The sequence below is a fragment of the Neocloeon triangulifer genome, unplaced genomic scaffold (assembly GCF_031216515.1).
Source record: "Neocloeon triangulifer isolate White Clay Creek 2 clone unplaced genomic scaffold, ASM3121651v1 ptg000012l, whole genome shotgun sequence".
NCBI classification, from domain to species: domain Eukaryota; kingdom Metazoa; phylum Arthropoda; class Insecta; order Ephemeroptera; family Baetidae; genus Neocloeon; species Neocloeon triangulifer.
The window spans coordinates 14,454,750-14,479,096 of NW_026775554.1; the positions used below are offsets into that span (position 1 = coordinate 14,454,750).

General features: G+C 36.1%; 2 protein-coding genes and 1 non-coding gene across 4 annotated transcripts; 2 read left to right on the plus strand and 1 right to left on the minus strand.

Moving 5' to 3' along the window:
- The first annotated feature begins 910 nt into the window (after nt 1-910).
- On the plus strand, nt 911-1,797 carry LOC132197886 (uncharacterized). Its single transcript, XM_059621477.1, has 4 exons — nt 911-1,153; nt 1,225-1,296; nt 1,352-1,441; nt 1,510-1,797. Exons 1-4 carry the CDS (start codon nt 1,022-1,024, stop codon nt 1,627-1,629), a joined length of 414 nt encoding a protein of 137 aa, XP_059477460.1. The 5' UTR covers nt 911-1,021; the 3' UTR covers nt 1,630-1,797.
- Nucleotides 1,798-2,109: 312 nt separating this feature from the next.
- Trnar-acg (transfer RNA arginine (anticodon ACG)) lies at nt 2,110-2,182 on the plus strand. The gene has a single exon. It is a non-coding gene; the product is annotated as a tRNA-Arg (tRNA).
- A 1,880-nt stretch (nt 2,183-4,062) lies between these two features.
- On the minus strand, nt 4,063-7,375 carry LOC132197294 (uncharacterized). 2 transcript variants are annotated; one of them, XM_059620495.1, is made up of 4 exons: nt 7,236-7,375; nt 7,053-7,155; nt 6,206-6,400; nt 4,063-6,141 (listed from the first exon to the last, which is right to left on the minus strand). In XM_059620495.1, the coding sequence occupies exons 1-4, from the start codon at nt 7,259-7,261 to the stop codon at nt 5,998-6,000; spliced, it is 468 nt and encodes a 155-aa protein (XP_059476478.1). In that variant the 5' UTR covers nt 7,262-7,375; the 3' UTR covers nt 4,063-5,997. The 2 variants fall into 2 exon arrangements, with proteins under 2 accessions (XP_059476478.1, XP_059476477.1); XM_059620494.1 differs by having other exon boundaries at nt 4,072-6,144.
- Between the last annotated feature and the right edge of the window lie 16,972 nt (nt 7,376-24,347).

The window sequence follows — 24,347 nt, forward strand, 5'->3', positions numbered from 1 at the left end:
GCGAAGCGACTTTAATTTTGTTTTTGTTTACCATCTTCTATTTACAATTTCTCAATTGCACAAACTCTCCCTCCCCCTCCATCCTGCTGGCGGCGGCGGCTGCTGCTTGGTGCTGGAACGCACAAAGACCAGAGCGAACAAGTCAGGGCACGAATGAGACGTGTCGCGAGAGGCAGGCAGAAAAATAGAAAAGACGCCGCACCGATTTTAAAAATAATTGCGTGTAATGCGTGTTAACGCGTTCAAAAATAATCTTCATAATAGCAGCATTAATGAAATGCTTTATTTATTATTTCTTTTTTTTTTTAAACAAATATATTTTGGAGCTGAGTCATAAAGCATTGTGTGGAATTTTTTCAAATGATATATTTCTTTACGATAAGGAACATTTTTGAAAATAAAAACTTTAATTGAAAAATGTAAATGTTAAATAATTATCTTTCTTTGTTGTCGTTTATAAGAATTTTCTATATTTTCCTTTACAGGACTCTAAAGTCCAATTTTGATTTATTACTGACGAATTAATTTTTTGAAATTGTTTAATATGGTCATTCGTTTGGAAATTTAATTTGGAAACCGATAAATGATAAATATGACAACGTTTTTTGAAAAGTGCCGACGATTGACCACAACAACCGTTTGGAGCAGCAATTGCATACATTTTTTTACTTGTTAAAGGCTATTTATCTTTTTCTTTTGTTTACAATTCGGATCTCTCGTAAAAATTAAATTAGCAATTGAATGACAATGTTGAAAAAATCATCGAAAAATTATTTCGTCCATAATAAATTAAATTTTGACTTCCTGTGAAGGTAAATAAAGAACAAAACAAAAAAGGGATACATTTTTTTACGTGTTTTTATTTAAAAAAAAATGTTCATTAATGAGAGTTTGCTGTGCCACCCCCTAATAAACCAAATTTAATCCTTTTGAAAAGTGACCCAGCAAGGATTTTGCAGGGAGCAGCATTTACCTCTCCATATGCAGCACGCTAATTACGGACTTTTGCGTGGCTCTCTTCATGGGCTACATGGTGGTCACGACCATTTCTAAAGTTCAAATTGACGGCCTTGTGGTTTTGATTGCCACCGTGGTGATCTGCTGGCTTGGTATTGTTGTTATCTGCTGTTCGGCTCAGGACATGGAGCAAAAGGTATAGTTATTTATCAAGCTAAGTAAGTATCAAATATTTAGCATAAAAAATTTCATAAAATTTTTTTATAGTTAAAGTGGGACATTGGACTGGCATTAAAAACACTTGAGAATTCTAAAATGAGCAAAAGTTCAATTTATCTTGTAAGAAAAATCATCTTAATCTATGATTTTTTTTTTTAATTGAAAATGTTGAAAGATGAATTATTTTCTGACGCACGTTTTACGGAATTTCAAAGAAGTCAACTTTGGTGGATATATACGCGTGGGAAAAGGACTACTCTCTACGGTAACGAGTTCAAAATATAAAATAATTATTTTTTTTAATATTTGTTTTTTATTTACATAAAATAATAGTTATCCTACAATTACCTAGCAAACTTGGTGGTCATAGTGCAACTGCACTTGAGAAGCTCGGTCATTGAAAATGCTAGGGATTTATATGACTTACGCTCCGCATTATTTCAAAGGGAGTGAAGAGGATCAGCTTTCTCTGATCAACAACAAACAATGTAAAAACATATAAAAATACTCTTAAAAATCTTATCAACAAAGATTATTTTAAATTTTAATCGCATATTTATATTTATTATCATTTTGGTAGAAAAAAATTTCATACCGTGAAGATAGAAGCAAAAATAAATGTTTTAGGTGTACAGAATATTTGTGTAATTATAATAAAATTATATCAAATTTTTTGATTTTTTGACGTGGTGATTATTTTATCAATGTTTGACAATAGAATGAAAAGCAATGAAAATTTGACTGGTAAATTTTTCTGAGATTGTAAACATAATTCGTACAGATAATACGTTTATGCGCATATCAATGGTATGTATCGCGCGTGGCATTAGCAGCAGCAGCGCAGCATGCCTTGCACGTATGGCGGCATGGCTCTGCCCTCTAGCAGTCGTTACACGATACTAATACCGGTAACTCGTCGCTTGTCTACCAACAGGTCCTGTGGCGCAACGGATAACGCGTCTGACTACGGATCAGAAGATTGCAGGTTCGAATCCTGCCAGGATCGCAAACTTTTTAATTTTTTTTTAAACACCTGATACATCAAATCAACTTTTTCTTGGTACTTCAAAAAATTATATATTTCCCAAAATTTTTAATTAAAATAATTTTAGTACAGATAACAGATATTTAAATTATTACATACATTGAGTTTTTATTAAGTTTCCACGCATGCTTCATTGTTTTAAAGAGTAGTTTATTTAAAGCTTTTTCGTTACATAAAAAAAAAAAAATAAATAAAAGTAGAATCATGAACGCTTTTGCTTTTAAGGAAAAATGTGCGTTCCAAACACTGGAGACATAGGGGAACCTTTCAGCACACTCGTTTAAACACTTTCAGTCAGAGAGGCAGCTTGAGATGAAAAATGAACCGCGTCGTCGAGATAAATGACTCTGCGGAGATCGTGGTTTTATTATTTTCAGATATATCATGGCAAGCTGGTAATGTGCGTAATGTACGTGTGGGGAACTGGAGAAGCCACCGTGGCGTGTGCGGCCCTTTATGCTCTCCATAAATTTAATTTAATGGTTTTTTTTTAATTATACAATATTATATCCTCATTTTAGCCAGAAAACTTTACTGAACTCATTATCCTCATCCTCAGACTGGAAAGGTCTGCGATTTAAGAAACATTTAATTGGAAAAAAAATCATTAAAAAAAATGATTTTTAATTAATTTTTATTATTTTAAATAATAGTCAAAGGTTTTTAGTAAGGTTATAAATGATTTATGTGTTAAATAATGCAATAAAAATTTTAGCATAAAAAACTTAAAATATTGCAACTAATTTGCAAATCAATTAAATTTAAGAAAAATTAACATATTAGTGTAAAATCTAAGGTAGTTCGTTGACGATTGTATCCAGGGCATCAAAAGCGTCTTGACTGCTGACATCGACCACAAGCTTTTGGATCAAAGTTGCATTTTCTTGATAGTCAACTATGGTTGCAATCACGTTTTGGTGAAACAAAACCTTGTCCACGCTTTCTCAAGCAGATCGATGTAGCAACGAGGAATAATTTTGAAATGCTCATCATCTTTTGTTGATATTATGCGTGATTGGTAAAAATGAGCCAGCTTATTCATATGAAAATTATTAATCGCGTTGGAGAGATAGTAGCATTAATCTTTATCTGCACTGACTGACGTCAAATCCACCAAAAATACAAATTGTTATTTTGCGCACGGCTTATTCATTCAGAGACGGCATACTTTTCTAAAAATCGTGCGTGCTCCAATCATAATCTTATTCAATCTTATTGTTAGCATTTCACCGTATAAAAAATCAACACTAAGAGCTCTATATCGTTACATTTTTTATATTGTAATGAAAAGAACTAAAAAAAGATGAAATATGTTAATCTTCCTTGCCGATTTATGCATGAGCAAAAATTGTATGAAGCGAATCATCTGAAATTTAAGTCTGTAGGGAAGCGAAAGAATATAATAATGGCAATTACAAAACACCATTTTACAACTTAATTTTTTTTTTCAAATAATTGTAATTAATTTTATGCTTTTATATCTATCTGCTCCATTTTATTGAGATTTTTTAAGCTGATATTTTAAAATTTAGAAGAAGCTGAATCACAATTTTTTTTCATATAATATTTTCAAGATTTATAAATATTAATTTATGTTTGAAGAAAGTGCTCTGAATAATTGAAAAAATCTATAAATCCATTTTATAAATATAAGAAAAGAATAACTCAGTTGTCAGTACAAACACAGATTCAAATTGACTTGATAATATTAAATTATAAAAACAAATTATAATAATTTAGCATTGAAATTGTATTTTGATTTTACATCTTATTTGATTGTTGCTGCTAGATAAATTTTTGCAGTGGGAGCAGAAATGAAGTCGAACAATTGATTCTGCAGTTTTTTTTTTATATCTCTACTCGCGATTGAGAATTTACGATGGGCCGAGGCAATGTGGGTTGCGTATGGAATTATCGTCGAGAAGTGTATTTCATTTTCCGTCTGGCAGACGTCATGAATCATCTATAAATAAAAAAAAACTGCTACTACCACCAAGTCTGTCGGGATGATGGATTTCGTTTGTTGCACTTGAAGACCCACCCGCGGCGCGTATCAAAAATATAATGTGCCTCTGCGGCTCTCCAGTGGCTCCCGCAGTGGCCGCTGCTTTTTGTGACCAGATCCGTCTTGCCCGCCCCAGGCGTTATTAAGTCGCCAGTAATAAATTCGAGGGAGATTGCGAAAAATAATCGCGATGGCTCCGCCGGAGTTAAAACGTCAAATCGAGAGCTCCACCATTGCAATCCGTGTATTTATTAAATTCCATGCTCTGTCAACGGCTTGAGCGAAAAATGAAAAATCACGCTTCACATCAAATATGGCGCGGAATTCACTGCCATGGAATGTGCACGAGTTTTATTGGCGAGCGCAGGTTGTAAATAAAAATTAGCCGTGCTATGCGCGTCACAATTTATTGCCCACTTGAACTTTCACATCCCAACGTGGTGCAAAAACAAATAATTATTTATTTTTTGTAGTGCCCTTGAAATTTATACTGCACAAAAGGGGGCTCGTAAATGTAAGGGCACTGCAAAAATCATAATTTAATTGAACTGAAAAATTTCTTTCAATAAAAAACTCATGAATTTCATTAGTTTCAAATTACTATTTTTGGAAAATACAAATAGGAGATGAATGAGATTATATGCCAAAATCAATTTTGAAATTCTATTAACAATATCATAAACTTCATATGCTAAAATTTTCTAGGCCCATATTATCACTTTAAGCATAAACGTTTTTTTAAATTTTTTTACTGTTAAATTCTTTACGAGTTTTAAAAAATAGAGAGCAAATGTATTCTCCTCATTCCAACATTTTCATAATTTTAACGTTCCGTTAGGCAACCATCTTGCCTTCAACGAAAAGCAGGTCGTCTATAGTCAAGGTTGAAATTGATTTTTACGATTTTAATTTCCTTCAAATCGTGCTGTTCGGGCGATATAGGCAAATTAATTCAAATGCCCGCTCACGCACGCGAAGCTGCGAAAAGGGCGTTGCAGTAAAGCAGAGAGTTTGGAGGAGGCGCTTAAGTGGCACTTACACCGGGTTTTAGCACTTCATTAAGCAAAATTTGTGCACGGCCGTTTAAGGTAATTGGGCATAGTAAAATTTTATCTCCAGTCGAGAGTGTGCATCTTGAGAGTCTATATTTCTGATTCAGAGGAATCTGGAGAATCGCATAGCTTTAGCATTGCCTAATGACCTGCGGCAATTCACTGCTTGAGTTTCAATTTAGAATTTCGAGCCTGGTTTTATTATTAACTAGGGAATCAGTATTCTTTTGGCATTATAGAGATAATTTCTAACAAAAAGTATGCAAATGTTAAAATCGAACATTGAAAAGAAAACTTACAAGTGCATTAATCCAAAAATAATTAAATTAATCTTAAATCTTACAAATTTTAATATAAATTAAAAATACATTCCAATTAACTTTCATGAAAATTACGGTCTTGCATTTGGTGTGCAGTGGTTTGTAATACACAATAATTTTAATTGATTGAGACGTACAAGGACTATGTACAAGTTGGGAAACAATAATTTGTAACTAGATATTGGCAATGTTCCCTATAAGAGCCAGGATCAGATTGAAAGGTAAAAGAAGAGATTAAAGCGGTTTGATTTCTTTTTAATGCCAGGGCTAAAGTTGATTTTCCCTCGGCAGAAAGTAATCAGTCCTTTTATGACCGACTTTCAGACTTAAAGTATCCAACTCTGGATGAAGATAAATCGCAGATTGCGACAGATGCTGGCGTCTTTATCTTTGTGAGCTTCAAATGACGTCTGGGTGACAATAGCCGGCCGTTTGCTCAAAGTTGACTTCCAGATAAAAGTCGGAGGGCAGGAGGGTGGTGAAATTGGCCACGAACAACCCCTCGCTCCTGTCGAACGCGATGCACGAGTAGTAATTTTGCAGCTGCTGCAGAATCGCGCAAGATCAAGTTAGCAACTCCAATAAGAATGTTGGTTTTGCCACAAACCTCATCGTCCTCTGTGAATATGTACATGTTAAACCTGCCCTTAAAAGAGTCACCGTTGGTGATGACGCGCAGGATGTTGCGGTACTCGAACAGCGTCTCGTTGCGCGGGTCCATGCATTTGTACACATATGCTGATATTCGGGCATCTTGATGTGAGTGTTGACCTTTGATCACGCACATATCATGCCGACGGAACTAGAATTAATTTAAATTTGGAAATAAAAATATTCACGGAATAACTAAAAATTAGTGGCAAATAATAAAAACTTTAAAGCAGTTTTGGCATTTCCAGATAAAAAAAAATATTTTATTGTGATAGAAATGAGCTAGCTTTAAATAAATTAAAAGTACCTCTGTTCAATAAAATTTAATGACATAAAATAAGAAAAAAAGGAATGTAAGATTTTTTTATGTTTGCCGTTATTGTTGTATTATATTGTCAAAATATATTTTGATTTTTTAAATTTAAATCAAATGTCAGGGCAAGTTAATATCAGCCACTGCTTTAATCATTATTTTAGGCTGTAATTACTTCAAAAAAGTTAATTTCAATTAAAAATTACATAGATGCACACCAACGTTTTCACACAGAAGACATGATAATAAATTAAATTTTCTTCACTACTAATGTGGACCTATATTCTTGTTCCCCCATTAATGCATTATCTTAATATCAAGAATACAATATGTTAAAAAGGTTTAAAAGGAGAGAAACTTTAAAAGGCGTTTTAAATTTTTTTGGAGTTGGTATGTTTTGAAACGATCAATATTTCTCAATCAATGTCCATAGTGAAACCCAATAAACACTAGTTTTTAACTAAATAGTGGGAAGGTTTTGAGAACGGACCAGACTTTTTGAATATTTTGGAGGGCATTCCACAACGCTGCTGGGACTGAGCTGCGCCACAGCAAACCATCCGCTCCACACACCCAGCCAGATGCAAAACAATCTGCACAAGGAAATTTAATTTTGCACTACCAGAAATGAATTTTAATCACAATAAATTTGTATAATTCCAGCACCACTTACAGTTTTTCAAGGTGCATAATCCTCATGCACGGAAACTTGGCACGTGCATTACGTACCAATTCGCCGACTCGGTATAATTAACTTTTCCTTGGAAAACGAGGCGGACGTGCGGTGCTTTCTGTTCATTATCTACACTTCTGTGACTGCACATTCAGTGCACATGAATGGGTGCATTAAAGCGCACGTTGGCCTTATCAACGAGTGCACTTATTAAAATAAACATCGTTACAATACAAAACAAGGTAGAAATTATGCTGCTGCAAGAGTGTGCAGTTGTGGATAAGCTTATAATTTGGAATTCTAACCTTTATTTAACAATTCAAATACTTACATAAAATTATTGGACATAAAAGTTAGAGAAATAAATTGATATGGTATGATTAAATTAAAAATTGAATGCAAAGTGGCAATAATTTTTCCTAATTAAAGACATCCTGCACATTCAAGAGTAATTTGTTTATGTTTTACAATACAATCTAAAAATTTGTCCAATGTATAAAAATTTAGATGATGATATTATGTATAGAGAATATTGAATTCATCATAATCCATCGTTTGCCCAAGTATCTCAGACTACAAAAACTACTTTCCCATTTTTTAATTTTCTATTTTCTCTCAAATATTATATTTGCATTGTGCAGCATTTTTTTTAGATTTATTAAAATAATAAAACGTCAAGGGATCTTCCCATCTATGTTAATTAATTAATTAATAAATTTACAAAACAAATATCTGCATTTCACTGTAAACATCACGATACGTTCTAACCGATTTACATTAAGCACATAAATAACAGCCTGTCCACTCTAAAACCAATTACCTGATTTCCAACCCCAAGAGAAAATGGTAATCTTACAAGAGGCGCGACCTATACACCACTCTCTCAGAATTAGGTTGGTATCCCGTTTTATGTCGCGCCTGCTGTAGTGGTTTTATGTCGCGCCTACTGTAGTGGTTTTATGTCGCGCCTGCTGTAGTGGTTGATAAAGAAAACCGGTATTTATAGCTCACAATCACCGGGACTGCAGGAAAGAATAAGGGCCTTTGGGATGGGTTCAGAAGGGGAAGACAATCTTAACTGATTGCAAAAGACGTGACCTACCACCAATGTACGGGAAAGGGGGTTGTTTTTATATGTCGCGCCTCTTGTAATGGTTCACTACAACAGGCGCGACATATGCACGCAACGCCTGTGGTAGGTCGCGCCTCTTGTAATCGACCACTACAACAGGCGCGACATATACAATAAATAATGCTAAAAAAAAAACGAAAGCAGCGAGATTGTGTGCACACCACGAACCAGACCACCCCACAAACCGGCAACTCGGAGGTGGGCAACCCCCCAAGATTAATTTTTGCAGAAGCCGCGAGCGAGGGGTGGAGGCGCAGCGAGGTCGAGGACGTGGGGAAGGCCGTGCGGAGGGCGAGGACAAAAGGGCGGCTGTGTTCGTGGGGGGGCTCCTGCGGAGCCCCCCCCACGATCCCCGCCCTTTTGTCCCGCCCGGAGCCGGCCTTCACCACGTTCTCGGGCGAGAGCGCCTCCAGCCCGAAGCTCGCAAACCCACAACGGAGTTGCCCACAAGAGGTGTTGTCTGCAAAGGGAGTTGTGGGCACCACACTTTTTGCTTTCTAAGCCCTTTTTGCAGACAATTCCTTTTGTAAGCAACTCCGTTGTGGGTTTGCGAGCTTCGGGCTGGAGGCGCGCTCGCCCGAGAACGTGGTGAAGGCCGGCTCCGGGCGGGACAAAAGGGCGGGGATCGTGGGGGGGCTCCTGAGGAGCCCCCCCACGAACACAGCCGCCCTTTTGTCCTCGCCCTCCGCACGGCCTTCCCCACGTCCTCGACCTCGCTGCGCCTCCACCCCTCGCTCGCGGCTTCTGCAAAAATTAATCTTGGGGGGTTGCCCACCTCCGAGTTGCCGGTTTGTGGGGTGGTCTGGTTCGTGGTGTGCACACAATCTCGCTGCTTTCGTTTTTTTTTTAGCATTATTTATTGTATATGTCGCGCCTGTTGTAGTGGTCGATTACAAGAGGCGCGACCTACCACAGGCGTTGCGTGCATATGTCGCGCCTGTTGTAGTGAACCATTACAAGAGGCGCGACATATAAAAACAACCCCCTTCCCCGTACATTGGTGGTAGGTCACGTCTTTTGCAATCAGTTAAGATTGTCTTCCCCTTCTGAACCCATCCCAAAGGCCCTTATTCTTTCCTGCAGTCCCGGTGATTGTGAGCTATAAATACCGGTTTTCTTTATCAACCACTACAGCAGGCGCGACATAAAACCACTACAGTAGGCGCGACATAAAACCACTACAGCAGGCGCGACATACCAACCTAATTTTTAAATACTGGTGTATAGGTCGCGCCTCTTGTAAGATTACCGAGAAAATTAGAGCCACAGGGTCTGAATGATGAGAAGTGTAATTTGATCTATACAACATCAAAGAGGGTCACGCTGCGATTATTAATGGCACTGATTTTGCTAATTGCTAGACAGTGCAAATATGTATTCAAACATATTTCCAGTTTAGTTACTGAAAGTTAGAATTTAATTAATATTTCTCTCCTCTGAATATAGAGCGGTACCTGCGCAGATTTTCTACCATTGTTAATTATGAAAAGTTTGGCAGGAAAAAAGAATGGCAGGCACAGAGAGGCGTAAACAAGAGAATGTTGAAGGGAGCAGGAGCTTTAAAGTGGGAAACGGCGAAATGAGATCCGTCATCCTTTGTCAGTCCCTTTGAACTCACGAGCTGGGAGTTTCTTTTAATTATGCCAAAGACAAGTCGACAAAAGGTGAGGGCGAGAGAATTGACTTTTGGAGCGACGCAAACGCAAGTCGCTCCTCTCATTAATTTCTCAAAGGACATATAGGGCACGAAATGGCCTGCTCAAACTCCTGTTTTCCGCTCAAGTCAACCAATAAAACATTCACAGAGAGTGAAATGAAATTTATTATGTGGGAAAATGGCCCTCAAAATTTAGATTTATATTAAAATAAATCAAAGTAAATTGTTCGGAAATTAATTAGCAGAGATCTTAAAAGCTTCTTCTCTTTAAGAGCAAATAATAATTTATTGAAATTTTGAAATAAAATCTTCTGCTCTTTTCATTGCAATATATTTCAGCACCCTCAAGTTTCTCTATGGTGTTTTGAGTGACAGCTAAGAGATATTTTTGAGCAAAAACGGGCATGCAGTGGAACAGTTGAAGTCCTCATCATTCTTCCGAGTGAACACACAAAAGTGGTAATGAGAGAGCGTAGGTGGTGTATGATGCTCCTTCATGCGAATTTTGCAGGGAAAAGCGCCTCTTTTTGTGCAATTCACCACCGAGCGTCATCTCCTTAGTAACGGGAAGCTCATTAGTCTTGTGCGAGTGTCACATAAGGCGTCTTTATTATAAGGAAATATTTACTTCATATTCATTTTGACTCGGACAGCTTTCACAAAATTCTTTGTTTTCACGCATAATCGAAGTAAAATTGTAAATTCTGGTAGTTAATTTTGACAAATATTTTAATTTCAAATTATCTCTAAGTTCATGCAAACGTAATTATTATTTTGGCTCAAAAGTTTCTCATGGGGTGTAAATTTTCAAGAAATTAGCAAGATTTGAAAAGTCGGTGCTTGGAAATTTATTCCAAATCTTCAAATTGAATTGCAAGATGTGCTTGAAAAATTTCTTTGTTCAAACACAAAATTTTAATGCTTTTGTACAAATTGAATAAAAAAAGGACCAAAAAAATTAATTAACCAAGGCTATATTTCATTATTTTAAGATTGTAAATAAATGCATTTTAACGGCGAGGCCTTGCGAAAGAGAATTAAATTTTGTATGAATAAAAGTACAAAACACAGAGGACTGTGGAAAAATTTAAATACAAGAAGTGCTTGGCACAACTGGCGTAATTAGGCCGGTTGTTGTCGAGTTAGTTCAAGGTTCGCTTGTAAAAGTAATTTTGAGCGCAAAAATGGCACGAAAAGGGCATGAAAACGGCCTTTGTTTTGCATTTGGCGAGTGAGTGTGCTGGAAAAGGTGGGTTGCGCGCCAAAATGAATTAAACATCGTGGCTCGACGAGAGCTGACTGGCACAAGCTTCACACACATTCACTCTTGAATTTGTATTATTTCTGTGTGAGAGCGCGCTCGCAATCTTTTCAACTCATTCTTCACCCTCAAAAGTCAGCCTCACACAACAAGGGTGGTCGACGAGACGATGTGGCCAACTGACGTCAGCAACACTCACCCAAAACACGATGGGAGTGTGAGAAAAAAAAGTATTCTCTTGACCGCTGCTTTTCAAAAATAAAATATAATATATAGTGAAAAGGATTGGCCTTGATGTTTGCTGAACCGTTTTAATGTGAATTTAAAAATATTTTCTTCTTGCAAAGCTTGGAATTTTATAAACACAAGGAAAAAAGAAAATCATTAAAATGCTCTTTTCATATTATATTTTTTGTTCAAATTAGAAAATTTCAACAAAATTAGCAAAGGTTCACATGAATCAGGTTTTAAAAAAATATTTTCAATAATATATAATTATTCATAAATGAAATTGCAATTCAGAATAAAGAACAGAGCGCTAGCAATTGACAGGTATAAAAGAATATCCATTTTTCCAGTTTTTAAATTAATGAATTACCAACCAAACCATTTGTATTGCCTACTTTTTATTTTCTCTGCAATCAAGGTTGTGCTAATTAATTAATTTCATGCAAGGCAGAGAAGACCAGAAGACTCTCCAAAAGCGGGAAATCAATGAACGGCGTTGAAATTGACACGCTTCATGAATATTCACGTCCCTCATTCGCAGCAAAAATCTTAATACGCAAGCTGCAGAGTTCGTTACGATCTCAATTTGCTTGGCGAGCTCCTGGCGAGGGGAGATTCAATTTGCGCGTGATTTATACACGACTAATAATCTAATAATTTCGCAGCAGGCTGTAGAATCCGCTCGGCGTGATGGGAAAAATATCACCTCCCCCAAGGTGAGAAGAGTGAAGGAAAAAAAATGAGGACTTTTGAACTCAGCGAAAAAAGCTCTGGCGAGTCAGAGTGAAAAGAGATGCGTATCCCTTGAGAGTTCGCGGGTCGGCCAGGATAAAAGGTCGCTGCATCTTTAACATTGGATTAGGTATAATTGAGTTCTGGTCTGCACATGGTGTGTACACTTTCTGGTAGTTCGGCTGTCAGTGAAATTCAATCACTAACTTGTACAAAAAAAGTGAAAATAAAGAGAGAATAAAAAATAGTTGTAAAGAAATTCCTCGAACCCAAATAATTTGAAACATAGTTTTGGTGCTGACTTGTATTTATATTTAATAATCACTGGAGTAAATAAAAAAAAGCTGAAGGCAACGTTGTATTAATTTATAAAACGTATATTATATAACAAGCACAATATTTTTATAAAATCTGAAAGCTTTTGAAAAATTTTTGCATATGAAAAATGTAGTAAAAATATAAAATTTAACATAAAAGGTAAATTATTGTGACATTTAATGTTTTCAAAAAACTTCTTTTAAATTGTAGTTTTTTATGAACAAGAGAAATAAAGTATCATAATTATTCTTAAGGTAAAAATTATCTTATGATTTGAAACCTAAATTTTTAGCATGGGAAACCAATAAAAAAATGGGAAACCAATAAAAAAATGGGAAACCAATAAAGAAATCTAGAATTTATTATATTATTTTTGTGAAAGTTTTGAAATTAAATTTTAATTTTACACATTTCTTAGTGATGCCTCTATAGCGCCCCACGGTGTAGACGCAAGAGACACTCGTCAAATATTGATTTTGCGCTCCGTCGTTTGATGCGCGCACAAGGAAAAATGACGACGATGCGGTGGACAAAGTGGAATTTAATTTTACTCGCAGAATTATAGCTTGCCGTATTGGTCACGTTTTTCCTATCCAGAGAGGTCGTATAATGGGATTTTGCGAGGCAAGATATTGTATTGCGATTTCTGCCCGAATTTATAGCAACTCCTTTATCTTGGACGGCATAAATCCAGAACGATAGAATATAATAAGAAGGAAAATCTGAGGGACAATTCATCTGACGTAAGCATAGAATTTATATACTTTTTTTATTTCCTTGCCGAAAATAGCAGTTTTATTTATTTAAAATGTTATTGAAAGTAAGCATTCATAAATATGTTTTTTAACCAACAATAATAAAATCTGGTTATGCAATAAGAATCCAGTATATAAATCATGCGAACGTAAAAACAAAACAATATCTAAATTTAACGAATTATAACAAGTTTAGTTGCAAATAATATTTTTTATATTTATCACACAGGCAATTACTGCCCATATGTATCAAGATACATCAATCATAAGTTCAAAGTTATTAAATTTTAGTTTCTTTTAGAAAAATTAAGGTATTCTGTTTTTTTTTATAAATTTATTTTTTTAATTATTAATTTATTGGTTATTTTATGTTCAAATAAATTTAATATACCACAGGTTTTTTTTTTATTCTTAAAAAGATCTGGTCTTCCCAGTTCTCCACTAAATCAATGTCAATAGCCGTCTTATATCTTATTGCCTTAGCTTTCTTTAAAAAAGAATAATTATACTCTTTTAAATGAGCCAAGAAGCATTTTATACGTTTTCAGCTGAATAGCAGCACTAATTTAAAGAGGCTTTCTTTTTTCGGCGAAATTTATTCTTTGCATATCATTTGAGGCAAAGCAATGAAATGGTTTTGGCGCAACTAGTCTCTCTTACCTTTATTCCCATTCGACTCCGACGACGTTCACGTGGCCACAAAAGTAATAACGCGCACATTTGAAAAGGACCCGTGGAAACGCGAGTGAGCGCTCGTGAATTATTCACAATGCAGCCGAAACCTAAGCCCAAGGCAGTAAAATAAATTTGGCAGGGAAATCTCTTAAGGATCACTGCACTTAATGGATTGTATTTCACAAGAGTGAGCCCGGCCACTCGTATAATATTCAACAGAGCAGCAGATTCGGCCTTAAGTCGGCTGCGATTGTACCCAGTTTTTGCCAGGTATTTTTTCGCGTTTTGCAAGAAAAGTTATGCCCCGTTACGCCAACTGTTCGTACACGCCCATATAAATGGCAAATTTATATCTTTTACCCGAGGTTTTCAGAGTAAAATTCTAGTTTTTATGAAAACCCTTCACTACCATTGTGTCCAATGCCAAGAAGATAATATATTAATACAAATCTCTTATGGTCTTTTTGATGTTGCTATTAAATATAAAAAAATCAATTTATTTTTTAGTTCAAAAGCGACGCTGTTGATATATAATATTACGATAATTATCCTGGCTTCACATACAGTCGATAAAACTTACTTAAGTGACAGAAATTCTAGAATTAACCATCATCAGCTCCACAGTAATAACACAAAAGATACGCGAGCTGCAACGTTCCAATATTATATTATTATTGCACGTGCAACGATTGATAAGGGGCGACACATAACGACGTATTAATATGTAAATGCTGAAATGCGACTTGAACTGATATTCGACATCAAGCAGCGGTGTTGATAAACTTGCCAAGGCCTATTTAGCGATGTACGTATATGGTCCTATGCACACACGTCGCTATCTCTGTGCAAAGCCCCCATATGTAGGTGTGCATCGCCCGAAGGAGACCTGTGTACTCTATTTGCATAGCAGTTCTCCCTGTCGGTGAGAATCATCCCTGGAGGCCGCCCGAGCACCTGCACCACGTCAGCAGGCTAATTCGAGCGAGACTCTCTCGTCTTTGATATATGTTCGGTCTAATTGGTGATCAATAATTATTGCTCGCTCCAGCAAGCAGCTCCGTTTACCCAACGGCCCTCATTGTCTTTCGGGAGACGCATCCGAATGTGAAGAGCTGCGGTTTCGTCACAACCCACCGAGCACTTGCTCAGGTTGATCAAAATTACCGTCCGCAATGCGCAATTATAGCTCACTACCTCGGTTTCACCAGCCCGGCTGGAAAATCTTGCACAGAAATAACGTTTTTGCTGCATGAGAAAATTATAAAATATTCATAGTTTCTAAATTTGCTTGAATCCTAGTCCTCAATTTTCATTCCCAAAATAAAGATTTTTTTTGTTTTTTATTTTTAAGCAAAGTACAATCAAATTATTTTATAGAATTTTATCATATTTCATTGCCAGGTTTTTATCAGTTTTAAAAAAAAGCAGGATGAAAGCACACAATTAGCCTTCATACTTTTTCATTGCCATTTTTATATTTGCCAAAAAAGACAATTTTTAACCTTGCTAGGAAATGCAGCCAACCGTGATAATTAATTATATTCCTATATTAATAAAATACATAAGCAATATTTTTTAACAACTATCCTTAATATTTAAAATGAAAAAAAGTAGTGCGTAAGCTTTGAAAATATCAGCAACATTTAAAATTTGTATTTGAGCACATAAAATGTTTTTTTATTTAATACAGAAAATTGATTTAACTGATTTCTGACGATATCTGATACTTCAATTATGACATTTTTACGTCTCACTCAGTTTGCATAAAATTATTTTCTTTGTTAATTCTCCAGCTTTCGCATTTTCAATTCTTTTATTAATACATGGACTGGTATAACACAGAGATTTTTTTTTAATTAGTAAATATTTTTACTGTGTGCATCTTTAATCTTTTGTAATATTTTAAAGCTCATTTAAGTTTATATAAAACCCATAAACAAATTTTACGTTGCACGGCTAAAGACACAGAATCAAAATAAAAGTTATTCAATCTGATTAAACCGATTCGGTTATTATATTATTTATTGCTTGACGTCACAATATATCAATGGTTTCGAGTTGTTTTGTTTATGTTCCATCTTTCCTTCTCAAATACCACAAAAGGGGAAAATGAGAGACACAACCTCGCCTACATGTACCAATTTCAAACAGCATCGAGCAGCAAAAACTTTGCCGCCATACCTCTTTGCACATTCAAGTTGGGCAAAAGAAAGATAAACAAGAGTACGGTTCTCGAGACAACGGGCGATCAATGCGTGGGGAGCACTTTTAGCAAACTTCTTTGGCAAATTGTTTCCCAATATTTGAGATTACAACAGATCTTATTCAGTTGGAAAAGAAAGCGAAAGGAAGACGAAATAAAAATACTTTCGGCGAGTTTTGTTTTCTCGGCAAACAAGACGCACCCAGCACAGGAGCGCAAGATCGATCAGGCGATAAAGTTGGGCGAGGAAAACGCCGTTGCTCAAGCGTGAATCGTTTCACTTAGTTTTACCTGCTGGCTGCCAACTAATTGAAAAGGAATTAAAGCAAGTGTGAGCGCGAGCAAGCGCATGTGTTTAGATTTGCAAGTAATCCTTCCACACGCCGCAGCGATTGTGCCAAGAGTTCTGGCTGCTTTCGCACGCGGAGCAAAGTGAGAAAAGAGCGGAATGTGCTCGCATATGTGCAGCCGGGGATCAGAAAGGATTACGACGAATCAGCTCAACGTTGTACGTCCAAAGCGGCGGATGCACAGCTTAAAACGAAACGGGGTTGAAATTAATGAAAGAGACGTTTTGAAGTTCTCGCGGGAGAGCGTGAAGAGGCGTAATATGGACAAAGAAGGCCGAGATTAGAAAATTGCCGGTCCTTTTGTTTGGTCTCTTATGGAAGAAATTTGCCTCCTGGCGCTTGTTGTCTTTTTATTTTGTGTAAAATTTCACTTTATTAAAAAGTCTGTTTTATAAAAAAAAAAAAAAAACTGGGAAATCTGCCAAATAAAAAAATCAGAAAAGAGGACGGTGATATAAAAAGTGAGATAAAATATCAAACATAGGAGCTAATAGCTTATTGTAATAAAATATTGTTTACATTGTTAAATTAAGTCATGAATAATAAAAACATTTAAAAAAAGACTTTTTTGAAAGAGCTATTTACAGAATGATTAGTTTCATGTTGGAAAACTAATTTTGTATTTTTATTAAAATTTATCTGATAAAATTGAATAAATTATTATAATCAAAAGATATAATAAATTTAATCAACTAAAATCTACAAATAATTTTATAGAAATGAAAATATTTAAATAAAATTATTTGTTTCTGATTCTGATATAATAAGAAAAATTAGCATTAAAAAAATAATATGAAGTATAATTTCTACAATCTTAAAACTTTAAATCATAAGTTGTTAAAAATCAGATCTTGCTAAATTATTAATTTGTATATAAAAACGTTTAAATTATATAACTGATTTTAACTTACAATTAATAAATATTTCAGCCATAGAAAAAAAATGTAATTAGAACAACTCTAATAAAATTAAATAATAAACCTTAATAAATGTTTTCCCAGAATTTACATTCTGCCCAAGGTTGAACGTGCTCCTGTAGTTAATGGCGAATCCTAATGGACTTGAATTTCTAGCAGAAGCATAGAAAATTTTAATGTCACTTACGCGATCATAGGAACAAGGAATATTCTAACAGTAGCTTTTAATGATATCCGGCGGCAAAACCCCCGAGATTCACACGATAATGAACGGCAGGTAAACTATTTTGCGACGGAGCATTAAGCCGACTCATTGAGCTTTCGGCGACCCAGTTATTGAAGAGCCATTACTAAACTCTGTGGAAGCTTTCTACGAACCACACGGATAAACTCCGTCAATTATCGGCATCTGCAAAGTGTGTCTTGAGTGAGAGAGAAAGCGCCGCTTTGCTATTAGCGAGGGACAAAGTGGAGCACCTTATGCAACTTGCTGGGCAGAGCCGTGAGGCGGATTGCTTTGTGCTGCAATCGTTTAATTATCATATTCGAAATAATCTATTAAATTTAATAAATATACTATTATAATATAAATTAAATAAATTTAATTTAACGATGATACAATATTGGAAATTTTATTATCAAGGACTATGCGTTTTTTTCTATTTTTTTTTTCTTTTAAAATTTTGTATTAAACTATTTGTTTTACTTAGCTGACAAAAAGTCTTTGCGATATTATAAAAATTATTTTGAATTTTTTAAAATTTAAGTTAACTAAATTAGTAAATAAATGCTTAAAATAGGTCACTAGTGCTGTGAATAAAGGTTGCACATGGAAGCCATAAATCGCCCTGATATTAACTTCTTTTGTTTGCAGAATATTAGAATTTGGGTCGCCAGCACAGAGTTTGCAACAGCTTTCGTTTGCAAACCAATGCATGATGATGAATGTGATTTGACGCACAGTGCGCGGAAAAGGCTCTGAAAGGGTTGGTTGCGATTGCTCGACTGGAAGCTGCTGAATTATTGATCAGAGATCGCACCCGAATCACGAGACTCCACACTCTCTCCGATTGTGATTGTGCATGCTGTTTTGTGCGATGTTTCGGAATGACGTCACTCGCGAGTGTTGTATCCCGTGATGGGGCGTAAAAAGTGCAGAGCCGGCACGAATGAAAGAAAAAAAGGTGCTGAGATGGAGTGTCGAATGTTCTGTTGCGTGCCATTTGACACCCCGAGGAGTTTGTTTTACGTTTTTGAGATGTAGGCAGCAAGTATTATTTTTTAAATATGCACATTTTGTTTGCTGAAAATGTGTCCTTGGTGTTAGTCTTCAATGAAACAGCTTGCTTGATTAAATCTTTTTCCTTACATTAATCCACCCTGACATGACAACTTTGCTTTATAAATGAGTAAAAAAATTGCTGGATGATTTTGTTACTGTCTAAAATGTACAAATTTCATAACTTACTAACATACTATTGATGCAGATTGAGGTATACATATTATTATTTGTCAATTTGTTTCCAATATATGAGAAGTGGCTGCCTTATAATTATATTATATAATAATATCGTGGGAAAATTTGAAATTGTTGATGAAAAAGATAAAAAATAAAATATGAAAACAGTTAACTCGTTGAACAAAATAAAAAAAATTAAAGATTAAAATATAGAATTATATAATATTTTCTGTGCTATTTTTATTTCCATTAAATAAAAAATTGTTTAATTAAAAACAACAATCTTTTAATGTTATAATTAAATCACAAAAAGTTATAGATCTTGGATTTCTTTACCCAGCATTGAAAAATATTACGCTCTTCCATTTCATTTCCAATTCCGGTCATGTAAGGGTCAAAAGTAGGGTGCCATTAGCACTACACGCCGAGTGTTAGGTATTTCACGTACTAATTGTGCCGGCGGAAAAGTGGCAAAGCGGCGGGTCCCCATTTGAAAGAATTACAAATTACGTCCCGCTCGTTCGCTCTCGCTTTAACCGGGGCGGCGCTCTAATTATAATTAGCGAACGGTCGTCAGCATAAACGTTAATGCACTGCAGCTAGGCCCTTGAATGCAGCAGGGCGACAAGGCGAACGACGGAGGAGGATTTCGCCGTAATAGGAGGAACGTGACGTTGGTGCAGAAGCAAATAGGCACAAATATGTGTACAGCAAATATGGAAGGATGCACTTTGAGTGGCCGGACTATGCTCACTTTCGGAAAGCATGTGACTATTAATGCGCGCGATAACACATTATTAATAATATAGAGGCACAAAAATAGAGGCGGTCACTGGGCATTATAACACCCCCAGCGCTAGATGAAAGTCTGTCCTCAGACTTTGGAGTTTTAATAATTTGTACATAAATTTCTAGCAAGTATAAAAGTGCATCAGAATACGAAAATGTTAATATTATTATTTTCATCATTATGTGGAAGGAAACATATTTTCAATATATTAAATGTGAGAAAAACCTTTTTTTTTTTTTTAACAATATACAAATATACATTGAAAATAATATGTGTTGAAGTTGAATAGCATGCAATATTTTCACAATATGTTGATATTTTTATTAAATATATCTATCTATATATACATATTTATTTTTTTTTTATTTTATTGATTATTAATATATATATATACATTTTTATTTTTATTTTTTTATTTTATCGATTATTAATATTGTTATTAATTAGTATTCACATGATTTACAAATACATTATTCGTTAAAGGGCCTGACGCGGTTGATATGAACAGTTTCATGTTTGCCATTGCGGTTAATTTCAATATTTTGATCGGAAATTATTTTTGTAATCTGATAAGGCCCCTCAAATGGATTTCGTATGCCCTTTCCCAATTTCCTTGACTCGTCAGCTCGTAAAAGAATTCGTTTACCCACTTGATATCTATGTTTATCCCTGCCTTGGTTGAATTGGTCGGTTATATTTACTTTTATTTTAAGGTCCTTTAATTTTGCCTGGTTCCAAACAAAGTCAAGCTTTTGAGTAATGCTAGTCAAATAATCTGCATAGGTTTTTCCATGTGTGTCATTTAAATCAGTTAATTGAAAGGGTTCTTGGCCATACGTTAATTCAAATGGGGCATATCCAGTTGAAGTCTGCTCCGAATTGTTGTAATACAAAACAAAGTAAGGTAAAACTTTGTCCCATTCTTTAATGCTCTTAGTATTTGCTTTCAAGAATTCCTTCATATTGCCATGTACTCTTTCCAAGCTACCATTGCTCTCAGGATGAAAAGGGGTGCATTTTATGTGTTTAATTTTGAAAAGATCACAAAATTGCTCATTTAGTTCAGACACGAAATTTTTTCCTTGATCAGTGAGAATTGATTGAGGCAGTCCATGAGAGGGAAAGTAGTGAGTTACCAGTTTGTCTAAAATCATTTCAGAAGTCGGGTGGTCATTTAAAGGGTAAGCTTGTACAAACTTTGTGAGGCAATCTTGCATGGTCAATATGTGAGTATTACCATCAGAAGTTTCCGGAAGTGGGCCCACAATATCTAAAGCCACTTTTTCATTTCTGCTCTCCGGCATGGTAACAATTTTTCTTGGTGCTTTTCTATCAACACGATCATGCTTTGCAGTTTGACAAGTGGCACACTTTACGATATAATCATGCACATCTTTTTGGATTCCCCTCCAATAATAGCGTTTCATTATCATTTTCAAAGTTTTAGTTATTCCTTGATGACCAGCTTGCAAAGAATCATGGTAATCTTTAATTATATTGGTCTTCTCTTCTTGGGTGTGAGCTGTCAATAGGGGTTGTGTTCCCAATTCTACAGTAATTAATGGATCATTGAAAACTTCTTTTAAAACAGATTGAACTTCATGTACAGGTAACAGAGACTCGCGAAGGAGTTTTTGATACTCAATGAATACTATATTTTTCTCTTCGCTGATCAAGAGTTGCACCACATTTTCAAGCATTTCTTTCAATGAGTCGATAGTTGCATTTTCTAAAGATATTCTCATAGCCAGCAAACTTTGATCTTCAGGACTGCGCAGAATTTTGAATTTAGTTTCATTACTTCGAGAGAAATAAACAGGGATTGCGTTATCGGAAGGCTGTTGTTTTTCAGTGAAGTGTTTTTTCCAACGCAGGAATAGCACAGGATTTCTACTGAGGGCATCTGCGTTTGAATTTAGTTTCCCCTTAACATAATCAATTTTGTAATGATATTCTTCTAATTTAATTCTCCAACGCATAAGGCGGCTAGAAGGGTCTTTCAAATTGAAAAGCCATTTGAGAGGTTGATGATCAGTGCGAATCAAGAATTCTCGGCCATACAGGTAAGGGCGGAAATGTTTAACTGACCAAACAATAGCAAGCAACTCTTTTTCAATTGTGGAATAATTTCTTTCTGCTGGATTTAATGTTCTGCTGGCATAAGCAATTGGCCGCCTTTGATTTTTCTCATCTATTTGCTCAAGAATACTACCAATAGCTGTATCAGAGGCATCTGTTGTCAAAATAAATTGTTTATTGAAATCAGGGAACATCAGAACATTAGCACTGCATAACTCTGTTCGCAATTTTTCAAACGCTTCTCTGCAGGCTGCTGAAAAATTAAATTCTGTATCTTTTCTTAAAAGTGCGACAAGTGGTGTAGCGATTTTACTGAAATTTTTAATGAACTTTCGGTAGTATCCTGCTAAACCCAAAAATTGTTTGATTTGCTTTTTATTTGTAGGCTCTGGAAAGCGAGCAACAGCCTGTAATTTAAAAGGGTTAGGCTTGATTCCCTCAGGTGTAATCAAGTGGCCCAAGTACGCCAGCTCAGGTGCTAAAAATTCGCATTTATCAGGTTGTAATTTAAGGCCAACTTCACGCAAGCGCCGTAGGAGTTTTAAAAGATTTGTATTGTGTTCTTCAAGGGTTTGACCAAAAACAATTATATCATCTAAATACACAAAAATACCTTTTCCAATCAAACCGGCGAGTGCCCGGTCCATCATTCTCTGAAATGAAGCAGGTGCGTTACGCAAGCCAAATGGCATACGCAGGTATTCAAAGTGGCCACCTGGAGTACTGAAAGCAGTTTTGTGTCTTGACTGTGTTCATCGAGAGCAATTTGGTGAAAACCAGATGCTAGGTCAAATGCAGAAAAGTATCTAGCTCTGCCCAACTGATCAAAAATGTCTTCAATATTTGGGATTGGATAATTGTCTTGTGGTGTTTTTTGATTCAAATTACGAAAATCCACAACAATTCTAAATTTTTGCTTACCTGAAGCATCTGCTTTCTTTGGAACAACTATGATCGGGTGATTGTAGGGACTGGAGCTATTAGCAATTATTTTCTTTTCGAGCATTTCCTGTGTTTGCTCCTCAATTACCTGTTTATGTAACGGTGGGTGGCGATATTGCTTCATCTGAATGGGAGTTTCGTCAGTGGTATCTATTTTATGCGTAGCAATTTTAGTTACTGGTAAAGGATCCCCAGTGAGAGAAAATACATCCTGATATTGCTTAATAATTTCCCATATCGAGTCTTGTGATTCAGAGTCTAAATGTGACAAACGACAATTTTGCTTCAACAATTCTTCGCGCCCAAGTTCAGTATTTGAAATTACACGGATAACCTCTGCAGATCCAAAATCAAGTTTAACGCGCTCGTGACGTAAGAAATTTCGACCAACCAATCCATCCACATTCTTCAAAAGTGATTCATCATTAATAATATGAAATTCATGACCCCCAAAAATGGCAATGTGATTTGTTCGAATTGTGGCCCCTGATATACCGTGAAAATACGAGGGACAAAATTTTGTTTCTAGGCCAGCAGCTGCGCTGGCATTAATTATATTGATTCTAGCTCCCGTATCAACTAAGAAAGTTTTAGTACCAGATGGTAAATCAAGTGTAAAAACAACTTCATCGTCACCAGAATGTGAATAAAATACTTCTTCTAGTCTAGGCACAGTCATCATTTCGTCACCTGGAATGTACTTGATGGATTTTTCCACTGGACATTGGGATTTTGGGTGTGGTCCGCAGCACAAAACACAGTTCACGGAACCCTTTTGCACAGGGTGTGGTCTATAAAAGTCAGAATGTTGAATGTTGTTGCTATGGCGTGGCACAGATGTAATCTTTGACACAGCGGGTGATGCCTGTTGCTGTCGCCAGATTGGTACGGCAGTTTTTGACCAAATGTTGGGTCGCGGTGTGGCAGTTGTTGACCGAAATTTAGGTCGCATTACCTCTTCCCTCAACGCATCAGTTGCTTTGTTCAGAGCAAGGTCCTCAGTTGCTCTCTCTGCCAATCCAAAGGCTTCATCAATGGACTTCGGACGGTAGATCTGGACGCGGTCACGATATTGGGGCAGGAGTCCACGTACGTACTGTGAGGTGTTGATGGTTTCTTCATTCAAAATCATTTCTCTTTTTCCGGCAGCAGAAAACTTTTCATTGTTGAGAATAGAAGCGATGATATCTCGCTGCAACCTCTTAAAGCGTGTAGTGTAGTCGAGGATACTTTGATCATTTCTCTGGACCATACGCAGCCGAAGACTTACTAGAGCTTCGTACGATCGGGCTTGGCTGAAGTTCTCTCTCAAAATTGCTGCGACTTGTTTCAGCTGGCTCACGATGATACCGCTATCCATAGCCTGACGAGCTCTCCCAGTCAGTCGATGTACTATTAAAAGGCGTGTGAATATCTCCTCATCCATTTTCACTGTAGCAAACAGGCTCATCACTTCGTGCAAAAATGCTTCCACAGACTGCGTTTCTCCATCAAAAATGCTCACACTGTGAAGTGCTTCTCGAATTTCCCGCGACTCCTTAGCGTAGTCCTCAGCAGAGAACTGTGGTGGTAGCTCGGCCATATCGGTGGGCACTTCAGTAGCACCCTCTGCCA